We start from the raw sequence: 14515 nt of genomic DNA on the forward strand, positions 1-14515 counted from the left end.
TGATGATTACACGCGCAAATATGCCCTCAATGCGCGCTCCTGCACGCCCCCTGTAATACAACCCAAGAGCCCCGTGCGCACACTCCGGTATTTGATTACAACCCCTCACCTACGCACGCGAAGATCTCAACCTCTTTGCTCACATAAAATGACAAAATTCCTCGAAGATCGGCTGTATTTCTTTTTTTCTCTGAATTCTACGGATACCATGATTACAAGATTCAACCGCTCCTCGGTTACCGAAGACGGTAAGCATCGTTGTGGCAGAGAAAACACGATGTAATGCGTGATATCGGAGTAGTTAATGACACTCTTTGGTATCATTAAGTTTTCCATTAACTTTCATACTTAATTACACCCTCAGAATACCGATTCGTAATTAACTCTGTGATTAAGTCCTCTCAGAGGTGCACGCGCATTGATACGCGCAAACGCGTAGGTCCTTCCCGCCAAAACACTTGTTGCTATGGTAGTTAATAAATCCCCTACTTAATCATGCTCTCAGAATACCAATTCGGTAATTAAGTGCTAATCAGACACTTAATTAGCTCTCAGAATACGGCCCCTGATTAGCACTTAATTACCGAATTGGTATTCTGAGCGCATGATTAAGTAGGGGATATATTAACTACCATAGCAACAAGCGTTTTGGCGGGAAGGACCTACGCGTTTGCGCGTATCAATGCGCGTGCACCTCTGAGAGGACTTAATCACAGAGTTAATTACGAATCGGTATTCTGAGGGTGTAATTAAGTATGAAAGTTAATGGAAAACTTAATGATACCAAAGAGTGTCATTAACTACTCCGATATCACGCATTACATCGTGTTTTCTCTGCCACAACGATGCTTACCGTCTTCGGTAACCGAGGAGCGGTTGAATCTTGTTATCATGGTATCCGTAGAATTCAGAGAAAAAAAAGAAATATAGCCGATCTTCGAGGAATTTTGTCATTTTATGTGAGCAAAGAGGTTAAGATCTTCGCGTGCGTAGGTGAGGGGTTGTAATCAAATACCGGAGTGTGCGCACGGAGCTCTTGGGTTGTAATTACAGGGGCGTGCAGGAGCGCGCATTGAGGGCATATTTGCGCGTGTAATCATCATTTTGGCTTCTAACAACGCGTCTGATTGGATGGAATAACAATTAGATGGGAGGGACCTAAGATAATTACAGGGGACTTAATCATACCTTAATTACGTCCTCAGAATACCGATTTTGCCCATGATTAAGGGCCTATTAACTTCACGACTTAATCACGAAGTTAATTACAGACTTAATTACGACCTCAGAATACCATCCCTGTGGTCTTGCTGCGGTAAATGCTAAGTCCCAACTTTGACGTTGTACGTACGTTTTAAAAACGTCCATTTTATACGAGGACGTACGGAACCTCAAAAAAAAAAACGATTAGGAAACGTTCTGAAAACGTTATGTGTTTGTTGGTATAAAGTAGAAGATGTATTTTATTGTGTATACACACATTTTTGAAAACGTAGACAAAATGGTAGAGTCGGCGGTGTAATCTATGTTGCGTATTATGTAAAGAAAACAAAAAGTGGGCCATGTTTCGGACTCTATACTAGAGTTATGTAGGCCTACTACAACTTTTTTTTTTCAGGCCATTGCTTTGTTACGTCATGAGACAAGCGCAGAATAATGACAGTGGTGGGAATCCATTCATGTCGTCACCTAGCTTTTCCAAGGTGATGCGCGCAATTAAACTCGCTCCGCGTAGAGCACGCGATGGTATATGTTGCTAGTGTGTTCTTTGTTTGATGATGATAGCGAGTATTTTCTGCTGAAAATTGAAGAGCATAAAATAACAACAAGTTGCTTTGAATTCAGCGTATAAACATCTATTTGCACGTGAATGATATTTGGTAGGCGCCTACGTGGGGGAAATCGCTTCCATACTTGGTAAGTAGAAGGTGTACAGGTTAGTCGATAGTATTTTGTAAACACCGAATTAGGCCTATCTATGGCTATGATATGACGCCCAGTAAGTCGAAGACTTGTAACATGTTATAACGTTAGAGCCATTCAAAGAATTTAATCCTGAGCCTGAGATGAGTGAAGAGTTCAATTTGATGTATCCACGGGGTGGACGGTTTATGCAATGGGGGGTGTTTCATAAAGCTGTCCGTAAACTTACGAACAACTTACGAGCGACTGGTGATCAAAGTTCTTGTGCTAAATTAGGCCTAGTATCTATGGAAATTCTGAGTAGGCCCCATTAATATATATAGCACATCAAAACTGATTATCTGGTAGGTGTCCAACCCACCGACCGGGTCCATAACGACCGACCGCACATTATAATGGCATTGCGCGTACAGAAAGAAAATGTACGCATGGGACTACGCGCAACGGTGTTCGATTCTTCACTGGGCTACGCTACCGAGTAAAATATGGCGAAAACAACTAAGTATTCCCTCTAAATTACCGAAATTTAGCAAGATCGAATAAGGTTTATCGTGTAACTACATATAACTAGGCCTACCTTTGCTGATTCGTTGTTAGATGTAGAGTATCCTTCCGTAATAAATTTGACGATTTTGACCGCAAAATTGTCACCGCCGCTTGTACGATCGTGCACACATACACATGACATAAACATTTTGTCGCCCGCTACGACCGTACGAGTTGATGCAGAAACGAGAAATGAATGTGAAAAAAACAAACCGACTCATCTAATCTAGATATCTATTTCAATTACGATGAAAAGTTTCCTAATGAAAATCAAGTCAAATTCATCAAACAGTCCTTCAAAAGTAATATCGAAGGATTCAAAATATATTCAAATATTATTGGGGAAAAAATTACGACTAGAAAAAAACAGCAGCTTGTCGAAAAAAACGCGTTTAAGTACGCTTTATACGTATTGTCAATAGAGGGCGGGGTGGTCGGTCGATATGAGCCGGGCAACTGAGTGCGGAAAAAATGACACCCCACGCGTTCGAAGCCGCCATCTAGAGCGCGTACCTCAGATTGCATTTTCAGTGCGCGCTTGTGAATCCGGAGTATTTTCTCCACACGTGAGTAAAATTTCAGGCAAATTGTGAGATTTTTCACGTTTCTATTGATAGAAAAACGTTAGGTGTCCGATATTATGAACACCCAACCATACCACTCAAATACCAGTCGCTCGTAAGTTGCTCGTAACTTTACGAACAGCTTTATGAAACACCCCCTGGATTAACACAACTAATACATAACGTTAACTAGACCTCTCTATTAAACGTTACTAGTCCTATTCTAACTTTGTTAGCATTACGTCTACGGTCTAGATGCATACTTCATTCAAATGCTGCAGGTAGGCCCTAGCCTAGGCCAGGGTAGAGTAGGCCTATCACGTCCGAATTAGATAGCAGTAGTAAATTGAATAGCAATACCGGTATCTATGAATTTATGATCAGTTTTCTAACGACATGTTTACTGTTACATGTACATAAACTGCTTGACATTTTGTACGGCACCCCGTCTCACATAGCAAAGCCAAAGTGCGACACTAACGTTACAGCCAATACAGGTTCCAGGGCCGGCCGCCGGCGCAGCGTTTTCAAAAGTATTGGGGCCCACATCCGGGTTTCATGAGCTAACCAACATCTTAAAGAACACACACACACACACGCAGCTCATCTCTCCCGTCCACTTCCGGGTTTCTTCAGCTGACAAGCAAAAAAAAAAAAAAAAAAAAAGGCCTCGGCTCATTCTCTCCCCTCCTATTTCCGGGTGCTATCAAAAAAAAAAAAAAAAAAAAAAAGGTCTTCAGAGAAAAAACATAACCTTACCGCCTCCATACTTCAAGATATCTAGGCACCTATCTAAAATAATCTATTTCTATTTTAGTGCCACTTACGTACTTCCGGGTTGAAAAAAGTGTGGGGGCCCAAAGTGATGACACCTTATGTATTCCTTTCTATGGTGCACAAAAAGTTTAGGGGGAAGGCCCCCACGGCTGCGCCGGCCATGGGTTCTACCAGATTGCAACATGACGAAGCAGGTTTCAGACTGTACCAAGTTAGACTCTTCAATGAATATCAGACGAAAGTTCGCAATTTTTTTCACTAGCTCTATTTATTTTTTTTTTTATTGTTATAATGTTAATGTTAGGGCCAAAGATCGGCAGGATCTTTGCTAGGCAGGGCCTAGAAATAAAATTACGGGGGGGGGGGGAATTTTTACTACGGTACTGCTTTAGTAAAACCTGTTAGGTCCCTAACTGTTACTGTTAGTAGGGCCTAGTAGAAATCTAACAAACGTTAGATTGGCCTCTAACTCGTAACTGTTAATAGGTCCTACTGTACTAAAACTCTTAACTACTTACCCTAGAGTATCTAACGTTAGACACTATAGCCTAGGTGCTACTCCACCTTACAATCTCTGTGTTGATGTGAAAACTTTATTCGATTAGAATTTTTAGACTCACGTTATTCCTCTAGGCTGCCTTTTTCCTACATGTATAACTGTATAAGGCATACCAAATACAGTTACCTAGATCTACATCTAGACCGTATGGTATAGACGTCTAACGTTAGATCTACATGACATTACATGTTCCCCCTAGCTACTAGCTGGACCGTTTCTGATGCAATGTTTGTTTGTTTGTTTGTTTGTTTGTTTGTTTGTTTGTTTGTTTTTCCATCTCCAGTCCAGGTGCAGTCGCTTCACTTCCGCAGCTGCAAGGAACTTGACGACTGAGGGATATCTAGAATCTAATTTCATTACAAATCATGGTCAACGAAGGAATCAATCAGGTGCAGGTATCATTAGTAAATTATCTATATTGATTATTCAAATTAGAATTTAGATAACTACAATTCACAAACAGTAGCCGATGACAACATGAGAAATGCAGGCAGAAGTAGCTAGCGGTTGCACAGCTAGTCTACAAAGAGCAGGTTCTGTTCATGTTCTAGGTTCTGTTTGTTTGTTTCCGGGATTCTTCACCTGAGAAGATGGCTGGGCGACAGTGGTCTTTCGTGGGGTCCTAGTATGGGGTCCTAGTATACTCAGCATGTCCTCTCGCCATGTCTTTTGTTAGTCACATTAGTATGATAATAGTGAGACTCTTATAAAGCGCACATTTCTACCTAAAAAAGATACCTGGTACTCAAGGCGCTATAGAACAGAGTACATATTGTGTCACGTTACAACAGTATCACAGAAAATAATAAGACAATAAACCAACAAACAATAGGCCTATATACGTACACATACTATACATACAGGTATGCAATATTGTCAATTTAAATTGAAAATATATGTCTTGAGATTCTTTTTGAAACCATCAATGGAAGATGCTTCTCTAAGAGATTTTGGTAGGCCATTCCATAGTTTTGGGCCCATATATGAAAAAGCCCGATCCCCCCCCCCCCCTTCCCCCAATTATGCTTGATTCGAGGTACCTGTAATTTTAGCGAGTTTGATGAACGGAGATTCCGTGGTTGTTGGTGAAGATGAAGAGTATTTTGAAAGTAGACAGGGGCAAATTTGTGCAATGTACGGTAAACAAGAAGAAGAATCACAGAAACATGCAAGTTATGCTGACTCGAAAGGAAGGTGCATTCCAAGGTCTTTTGTTAAACATTTTCAGTACTTTATCAATGATTGAGAGATGAGGTCATCTCAAGAATATTGGTTTGGAAGGATTGTTTGTGGGCGTTCCCAAGTAATCTGAAGAAAAATAGAAGAAAAAATGCTAAAAATATATGGAATGTTTCTAGATATTCATTTCACCGCAAAAGTGATGTTGAGGGTATCTGAAATCAACACAAATCAACATGCATTTGGATTTCAGGGCTCCTTTAAGACTGTGAAGGCGTGAACTGATGCCACCTGGACAGTATCAGCACAAAAGCTATTAAAAAATCAAATAATGTATTGCTTTCTTGGTTGAAATAGTTTAAGGACGTTCCTCAGTGAAAGTGAAGTCCATGTCATTTTCTTCAAACTTTCCATACCTTAACTTTGACCCATCCGAAGCCCAAATATGTAAATAAAACCAAAGGTTCATGTGCTTGTTTTTCTTCTACGGGACTTTGAAGAATGTGACAATCTGAAGTCCAGTACCAAACTGATAGCGTTACAGGATCAAGACCATGATTAGCCACAAAATCTGCAATGACAAACTTAAATCCCCACAATTCTTTCAAAATCCACGTTATTTTCTCAAAATTTGCAAGAATTGCAGAGAAAGGTACCCAAAACGAGGAAAAGGTTTTAAAGTTAGGGTTTACATTCTCATTCTTGAGCAAGCAGCGCCCTCACACGGCAGAAAACACCGAAATCTCTCAAATCCTTGTCAGGGCGGTGAGTTGGCTCAGTCGGTAGCGCGTCTGCCTCACGATCACGCGGCCCGGGTTCGAACCCGAGTCTGGATTGAGCAATGTTGTGTGTAAGCATACCGTCCCCTCTAGCAAGAGGCAAAACACTGTCCCTCGGATAGGACATAAAATGGAGGTCCCGTGTATGAGAGAGTAACAACTCATGCACGCAAAAGATCCCGCTTCATTTATTCATCCAGATTCATCGCAAAGAGCAGGGTGTTTAACCCGGTGAAGTGGTCCCATCTCACATCCAACTGGACCACATGAGACCAGCTTAACGTAGCTGAATATGGGCTATATGACCCAGCCATCTTCTCAGATGGAAATGAACAAATAAACAGGGACGTTTTCTGTTAGGGGTGAGCTAAAGGACAAGGTTCATAAAAGTTATGCTGTACATTCAAAACCCATGTCATTTTCACGAAATTTGACCAAATTGTAGAAGAAGGCTTACTAATTCCAGAAAAAATGATAAAAAGTGGAGGTTCATGTGCTCCTTTTTTTTTTGTGCTAACAGCGCCCCCATGCTACATATACCTGTATCATCGTAAGTCCCCAAAATCTGGTCAGGAACCTATGCAGGGATGCCCTAACAGCAAGGGCGCCGGAAGCGGGGGGGGGGGGGGGGGGCAGGGGTGGCACTTGCCCCCCACACACACACACACACAAAATGTTGGGGGGCAAAGCGAGTTTTTGCCCCCCCCCCCCCAAAGTGCCCCCTGTAACAAATAATTAATCACTGATTTAAATATCAAAATTAAAAATAAAGACATATTTCTTGTCTAAATGTTGTAATTTCATAACTGAAAATGCAAACATTTTCCCCCCTAACGGGGCGAAAATTATAATACACTAACAACATACATTATTGTATCTATACACTAATAGTAACTTAAGAGTAAGTTTAGTGTATAGATGGTAGCCTCGTGTCCTCGAGTGTGCCCGCTGAAACATACCTTCAGTAAACCTTACATTTTTCATTTTCTTCTTTGCTTTCTAGCAGTATAAGAATATTCTTTATTGTTCGAACGATGCGATCACGTTTATAAGCTTTTAATGAGTGCATTTCAAATAAATTGCAAAGTGAAAGTGGCTCGCTCGTTCTGCCCGTACTTATAGTAAAATGAAAAGTTTTCATATAAGTTATTATCATAGTCCTTCGCAGTGATATCTTTTACTATGTTTAATTCCTCAGAAATTTAATTTAAAATGCTTTGAAAAGCGACTTTTATACTCTGTTTTTACAAAAAGTCCCTACCGCGGGAGGGGGTGTCCCCCCTCCCACACCCTCCCCCCGCTCGGTCGCTTCGCCCCCTCGCCGAGGATCTCACACCATCACATTATTAATGTACTCCCGCATGTTATGATCATAGTCCTTCCAACTGATTTTTTCAATATGTTAATTCCCTATATTTGCTTTAAATTCTTTAAATTCTCTATAAACGCGACTTTTATACTCTGTTTTTACAAAAAGTCCCTAACGAGTAACATAGTGATTATTTCTCACTATGTTTAATTCCTTAGAAATTTGCTTTTAAATGGTCTATAAACGCGACTTTTGTACCCTCTTTTACAAAAGCTCCCTACAGTGTGTGGGGGGGGGGATCCCCCTTTCCACCACCCCCCCCCCCCACCTCTCGCTCGCTTCGCTCCCGCGCCGAGGATCTCACATCGTCACATAGTGTGCCCCCGTTGAGATTTTGCCCCCCCCCCCAAAAAAAAACAACAACAACAACAACAACAACAACAACAACAACAACAAAACAAAACAAAACAAAAACAAAAACAAAAAACCCAGAAGTGTTCCGGCGCGCTTGCCTAACAGGGTGGGTTCATTAATCTCACGCTGTACATTCAAAACTCATGCAATTTTCACGAAACTTGACCAAATTGTAGAAGAAGGCTTTACATTAAAGTCAATAGGCAAGGTTTGCACTTTTTGAACAGATAAAACTTCATCTGTCCATGAGACGGCAGAGTCACTGAATGGTAAATGGTTATGCTTGCAGTATACTTAGTATAACTTACCCCTAATAGTGTAATGACTTAGATTTGGACCGAATGTATTTTAAAAACGACTCTGAGTCATGCATTATGTTTTCGGTTTTTGGTTTTGTTTTGTTTTTTGTTTTTTGTTTTGATTTTCAAACTCTCTATTTAATTTCTCGCATGGTCGCCTCGTGAATTTTATCCAAGCATTCTTCTTTGCTCTTACAGCAGGATGTGTTACATTGCTATATATTATACATTCATATGTTGCTTTATTGGTGTAACATAATTTTGATGTTCTTTTTTTTACAATTTCAGTTTCAATAGTGTATTTATTTCCTTAAAAAAGAATGATTCAAATGCATATGTGTCAGTTTGGCTTTCATCCAACTGAAAAGGACAGTTCATTGACAAAAAAATGGAGAAAAACTGCTATAGCACACTTTCCCATTTATTTCATGATCCCAAAGTTAGGAATAATGTAGAAGAAAAGCTCTCTTAGATAATATCATACAAAGCTCAAGATTGACTTGGTTGACCCGTTTCCCCATTTTTTAGTCCTCACAAAAAAAAAAAAAAAAAAATCAGGGTGTGTGTGTGTGTGTGTGGGCGTGCGCGCGCGCACGTAATGTAGACTTAAAGTATGTGCAGGTGGATCCGCAATTACAGATACAATGCCCTTTAAAATAAAATTACTTATATGACTGACATTGTCAGGCCATTGTCAGACATGTCGGGTGGCGATCCGATAAGTCAAGATCGTCCGATTAAGGATCACGCGCCACGTGTCTGACACTCACCTGATAGTCGACCAACCAGTTCGGATTTATCAGATTGCGATCCGATATGTTTTGATGGGTGGGCGGAAGCAATGAAGTTTAGCATAATTGATCGATATATACGGGTAGTCCGGTACTGATGCATGCGCAACATATTACCAGAATATTAATCATGACAATAGATAACGATTATATGAACAACATTATGGAATGCGAGCAAGCTAGTATTTTCTGAAAAAATATTATGAACTCCCTACCTTTGTCGTGATGTGGAGACATTATTTAACTTTGTATACCTATATTTTTCTTTTATTTTTTCCGTTTCACCCACTTTAATTGTTAGCAGCCAATAGCTGCTCAGCCCGCGGTACCTCCCCCTCCGACCCATACAACGGTCATCGTGCGGGATGCCCAGGTGGCCCCCAGTAACTATATGGTGCAGGCCATCCTCGTCACTATCTTCTGCTGTCTACCATTCGGCATCGTGGCGATCGTGAAGGCTACGGAAGTAAGTGCAGCATCGTAAAGTGGCGCTGTTGTGCAGGTGGCAATAGATTACTAATACTCTGTTATAGGGGCATTCTACTTCCAGACAGGTTTCGAGTTCGAATTCGGTGAAGTACCTATGTCCATGGACAAGATTCCCCCCCCCCCCCCAAAAAAAAAAGAAACAACAACAACAACAAACAAACAAACAAACAAAAACAAAACAAAAAACTGTTTCTTTCCACGTTTGAGTGCAACGTATGGGTAGACCCTAACTCCCAAAGCCGGTACCATAATCATGTAAAACCTAGTATAATTATAGGCTATGTTTATCTCAAACGCCACACCTTCGTCGAGCACATACTATATATTTGATTGATTCAAGGTGCAGTGCTGTTTTCCTATTTTCTTTTGTACCTCTCACTCTCTCTTTGTTTCTCTCTATCTTCCCTTCCTCCTTGCTTTCCGTCCATTTTTTTTTTGTATCTTTCTCTTGCCCGTATCTTCTTATTTTCATTGCATCGTTTCAACATACGTTTTTCAAAGAATGCATAATTTTTCAGTTTGGAGACAAGGGATTATACAAAACAATGTAAATATGCTCATCCCTTGTTTTTAAAAAGGATATTTCACTTTTCCCATACTCTACATGTTGTGAATATAGGATACTTGATGATTATGTTGATACTGAAACGTTTGTATGATTTTTGTTACCGTATGTGCATCTTATATGGTTAGGCGTTTCTTTAGAACTGATAAGTAGTATTTTGTTATCATTTTTGTTCATTCCTTGAAAAAATAAATAAATAAAGATTGATCATAACAGTGATGATAATCAATGTTTGTCTCTTTAGGTACGGCGACTTATGTATGTGTGCATGCATTTATGTTTGTATTGATGTGTATACATGCAGGGGCGGATCCAGAAATTCCGTAAAGGGGAGGCGCCTTTACAAAATTAAAGGGGAGCGCACGCACCCCACCCCCACTTTTTTTTTCTGCCTTTTTTTTTTTGGGGGGGGGTTGTTTTAACAAAAAAAAAAATAAAAAATAAAGAGGGGGCGCGCGCCCGGTGCGCCCCCCCCCCCCCCCCCCCCCCTCTGGATCCGCCACTGATACATTGAATGTGTCTACTCTATATCATAATTATGCTTAATCATATTGTGCCAAAGAGCAAAGAACAACTGCTTTGATTGAAATCCAGAACGTTGTTTATACGTTCGGATATCCTCGGTGACAGAGAGATAAACATAGGATCGCCTAAATCATAATGAAACATGATGAAAGAAGAATTTACTGATTATGCACGCATACTAACTAATACTGATTACCCACAGTATGATCATTTCACTTTATATTACAATGCTCCTTGCCCAACAAATAATATTGGAATATGTTGCTTGAAGGTTTGCGTAAATGAGGGGCAAAGTTTGCGATTGGTAGCACCATGTGTGCGTAGTCCTTGTGGGGATCGTTGCTTGGCAGAAGAAAAGCTTTTTCTCTCTCTTCTTTCTTTCTATACAACAACAACTTCGAAAGAGCAGAGTTAGGAGGGAAACGACATATAGAGAGCGTGAAAAGAAACAAATACGTTTAGCACTGAGCTAAATTGTCGAAGTTGCACTAGTGGAGACGGGATAAAGTGGTCAGAGAGAGTCGTAATTGAGAACATGGTGAACATTAGGTAAAAAGTTCGGACATCGTTGGAATGAGAGTTGAAATAGACGGGAAGGGGGATGGAGAGGGGAGGAGTTAGCGGTTGAAAAATCATGGAGATGGGAAAGAGAAGTGAAGATTCATGACACCGACAGGGGAGAGAAACGAAGTCGGTAAACAATCTGGACCTGGTATATGGAACGCGGAATGAAAACAACAAAAGTGGGGTATATCGGGAAGGAAAGAGGTATCATAAAAGTCGAGGAGAGACAGGGGCGGATCCAGGAATTCTGTAAAGGGGGAGGGGTGCAACTAATATTTCTGGTGCCGCTTCCGGATTTTATTTCATTTTTTTCTTTTGTTTTCAACGAAAAATAAAGGGGGCGTGCACCGGTTGTGCCCCCCTCTGGATCCGCCACTGAGAGACGAGACTATAGATTAGCAGAAAGAAAAAGGAAAGAGAGAGAGAGAGAGAAAAAAGAGGAATGAAAGCTAAAAAAAGTGAAGGGGGGTTGAGTTGATGTTAGGAATGAATCTATAGGAAAGAGAAGAAAAAAACTATTAGAGTTTACGTTATCAAAAAGGTTCCTGTGGAAGAAAGGGAAAGGAGGAGTGTAGACATGAGGGGGGAAGGCACTGACGAATAACCTGTAAAAAAAACTCTAAAATATCGGTGTGTCCTGAAAAGAACGGTTTGGGGTGTAAAGAAGCATAAATAAAAGAAAGAAAGAGATACATGGGGTAGAAACAGACTACAGTATAAGAGAAAGAAAGGAGTGGAATGAAAGTGACTGCAGAGAGCTAGATAAGATAGAAAATGAGAAACTAATAGTCTCCACTATAGTTCAACTCGAACTTACAGTCTCTCCACTTGTCATCATCTGCCTTCCTTACACTATCCCTGCGCGCTTCCCTCCTCTACTTTTCTCTTTCTAGGCTCTTCTTCTGCCAAGCAACATTCCCTACAATGACTATGTACACGTGGCGTTGTTAAAACCACAAACATTTCTCCCTCTTAATCGTACATTTATACGCATTGAGCAAACACCGTAATTTTTAATCAAACTTGTTCAAGATACGAATTGATTTTATTTGAATTCATTTCATTCATTTCATTTTCAGCAACAAATACCAGTACGCAAGACATATCTTTGAAATACAGTACCGGGTATACTATTTCTACATACATCGAAGTGTGATAGTAGCCCAAGAAATTCAGAGAGCAATAGATGCATGATATTCACCTCTTAATTTTGAAAATGTTCATTAATTTTAGTTTCCCAAAAATTGCAAGAACAGACAACATCAACAACAAAAACAATTGAGATGACAAGAATGCATATGATTGCTCTGTTAAAGGGACTGTACAGTAGTGGTTGAGGTGGGGATTCATGTTTTGAACATTCCTAAGTGAGATAATGAGAAACCTCTTATGAAATATGAAAGAGCATGTGATTTTAAGAAGGATTCAACGTTTATTTGATGAAAATTGGTTTTCAAATGGCTGAGATATCCCCAAAAGTGATAATAATAAAAGGCGACATGCCCCACCTTTATTAGAATCTCTTTGTTTCACCTTGTTTTTGGATATCTCAGACATTTCAAAACCGATTTTCATCAAATAAACTTTTGATACCCCTTAGAATTGCATGCTCTTTGACATCTCATAGAGTGGTTTCTGAATATCTCGCAAAACGTTAAAAGATAAATCCTCAACCCGACCAGAACTGTACACACCCTTTAAATCCAGATAATATATGCATCCTCTCTAAGAGGTTGCAGTACTTTGTTACTTTGATACATACTTTATATGCAGGGCTCTATGCACCTCTTTAATATCTACAGGTCAATTCACGGTTTGCAACCGGCGACGTTGTGGGCGCTCAAGAGTCTTCCCGCTCGGCAAAGAAGTGGGCAACGATCGGTCTTATCACGGGCATCATTCTCAACCTCGCGTGGATTATCTTTGTCATCGTCTACTACGTCGTAATCCTCGCGGCTTTCAGCCGGTCGTTTTAGTTATCAAAACGTTTAAAATTTGGTAAAGCACTGCGAAAACAAAGCAGAAAGAAAATAATGCACTACAAAATACACCTCTTTCATAGGACAGAGAATTTCTTTACGTAGTGAGTTTGGATCTCAATCACAGTTTTCCATCTTTTACTCATGTTCAATGACACGCATCTTGTATTTTGGGTATTTCATTGGTTTGATAGAATGTGGCCTTGACATTATTATGTGATAAGTATTTTGTATTCAAAGCATTGAGGAGATATGTGATATGGATCTGTTTTCAATTATCCGAATACTTCATGGTACTATAATACCGAAGAGGAAAAAGCCTGCATAAACTGCACACCATTCATCACATTAGTTTTCTGTGACAATACACACAAATGGACGTCATTTTGACTTAATCATTCGATGATACAGGCAAATAGGCAAAGCATATCTATTGTCTTTAGTCTCACTTATTACCAAATTTGTTGCTTTCCTAGTCATATCAAAATGTACCGCAGAGTCAATAAAGAGAATGAATTTAGCCCTCTGTTAACATGATGCCGATTGTGAATGATTTTTTTTCGTGTCTGTTTCAACGCAGATGACAGAAGCAGGGTGAATGATTACTGATGATAAAATTGTCATGGAGTCTGATGGAACAAGGAAAGATTGAAAAGGAACCACTGAACAAGGTGTAGAGAGAAACAAAAAGATATGTAGAGATTATGTGCAAGAAAACATGGGAGAGAACAAAGAAAGAACATGAGGGAGATGGGAGAAAGGGGAGTGGAAGTGACGAGAACATCAAAGGCATAATTTACCATTTGCAGATGAAACAAAAACCCAGCATTAGTGCTTTAAAATAGTTCTAAAATGTGGGTTTGCGATAGAAACAACCACTGTAAAAATTTGAATTTACATAATCAATGTTAATTTCTGTGAACAATAGTTATAATAAAAATGTTTCCAGACTAAACCGCCTGCAGTTATGGTTTAATAAGAAAAATACTGATATCTCCTTATATTTTAGTCTTTATTGCGAAAATTTTATAAAATATGGTAAGATGTTTTGTGATACAATAGACCTACACATATGTTTCAAATGTGATATCTCGAACATTTCTAAAGTCACTGTTCCCAAAGGTAAACTGGACCTTAAATATAACAATTTTGTGTGTGTGGGTGGGTGTGTGTGTTTGTGTGTGGTTACTGTGCCTGATTTTAGCCGGGTTAGACGCAATAATATCATGGTTATTGTGTTCTTACCCTATTTTG

General features: G+C 39.8%; 2 protein-coding genes across 8 annotated transcripts in view; one reads left to right on the forward strand and one right to left on the reverse strand.

Moving 5' to 3' along the window:
• The window catches only part of LOC140226253 (uncharacterized), an 18561-nt gene extending 15981 nt beyond the window's left edge, over positions 1-2580 (reverse strand). Inside the window, exon 1 of the mRNA XM_072306738.1 lies at positions 2501-2580. The gene's annotated coding sequence lies outside the window, so the exon portion shown is untranslated. The remainder of the gene's footprint in view (positions 1-2500) is intronic.
• Positions 1750-13798, forward strand: LOC140226254 (proline rich transmembrane protein 1B-like). 7 transcript variants are annotated; one of them, XM_072306739.1, is made up of 4 exons: positions 1750-1917; positions 4652-4763; positions 9441-9605; positions 13085-13798. In XM_072306739.1, exons 2-4 carry the CDS (start codon positions 4734-4736, stop codon positions 13256-13258), a joined length of 369 nt encoding a protein of 122 aa, XP_072162840.1. In that variant the 5' UTR covers positions 1750-1917; positions 4652-4733; the 3' UTR covers positions 13259-13798. The 7 variants fall into 7 exon arrangements, with proteins under 7 accessions (XP_072162840.1, XP_072162842.1, XP_072162845.1 ...); XM_072306741.1 differs by having other exon boundaries at positions 9444-9605; XM_072306744.1 differs by having other exon boundaries at positions 4652-4757.
• The last annotated feature ends 717 nt before the right edge of the window (positions 13799-14515 follow it).

The sequence above is a fragment of the Diadema setosum genome, chromosome 3, assembly GCF_964275005.1.
Source record: "Diadema setosum chromosome 3, eeDiaSeto1, whole genome shotgun sequence".
Classification (NCBI taxonomy): Eukaryota; Metazoa; Echinodermata; class Echinoidea; order Diadematoida; family Diadematidae; genus Diadema; species Diadema setosum.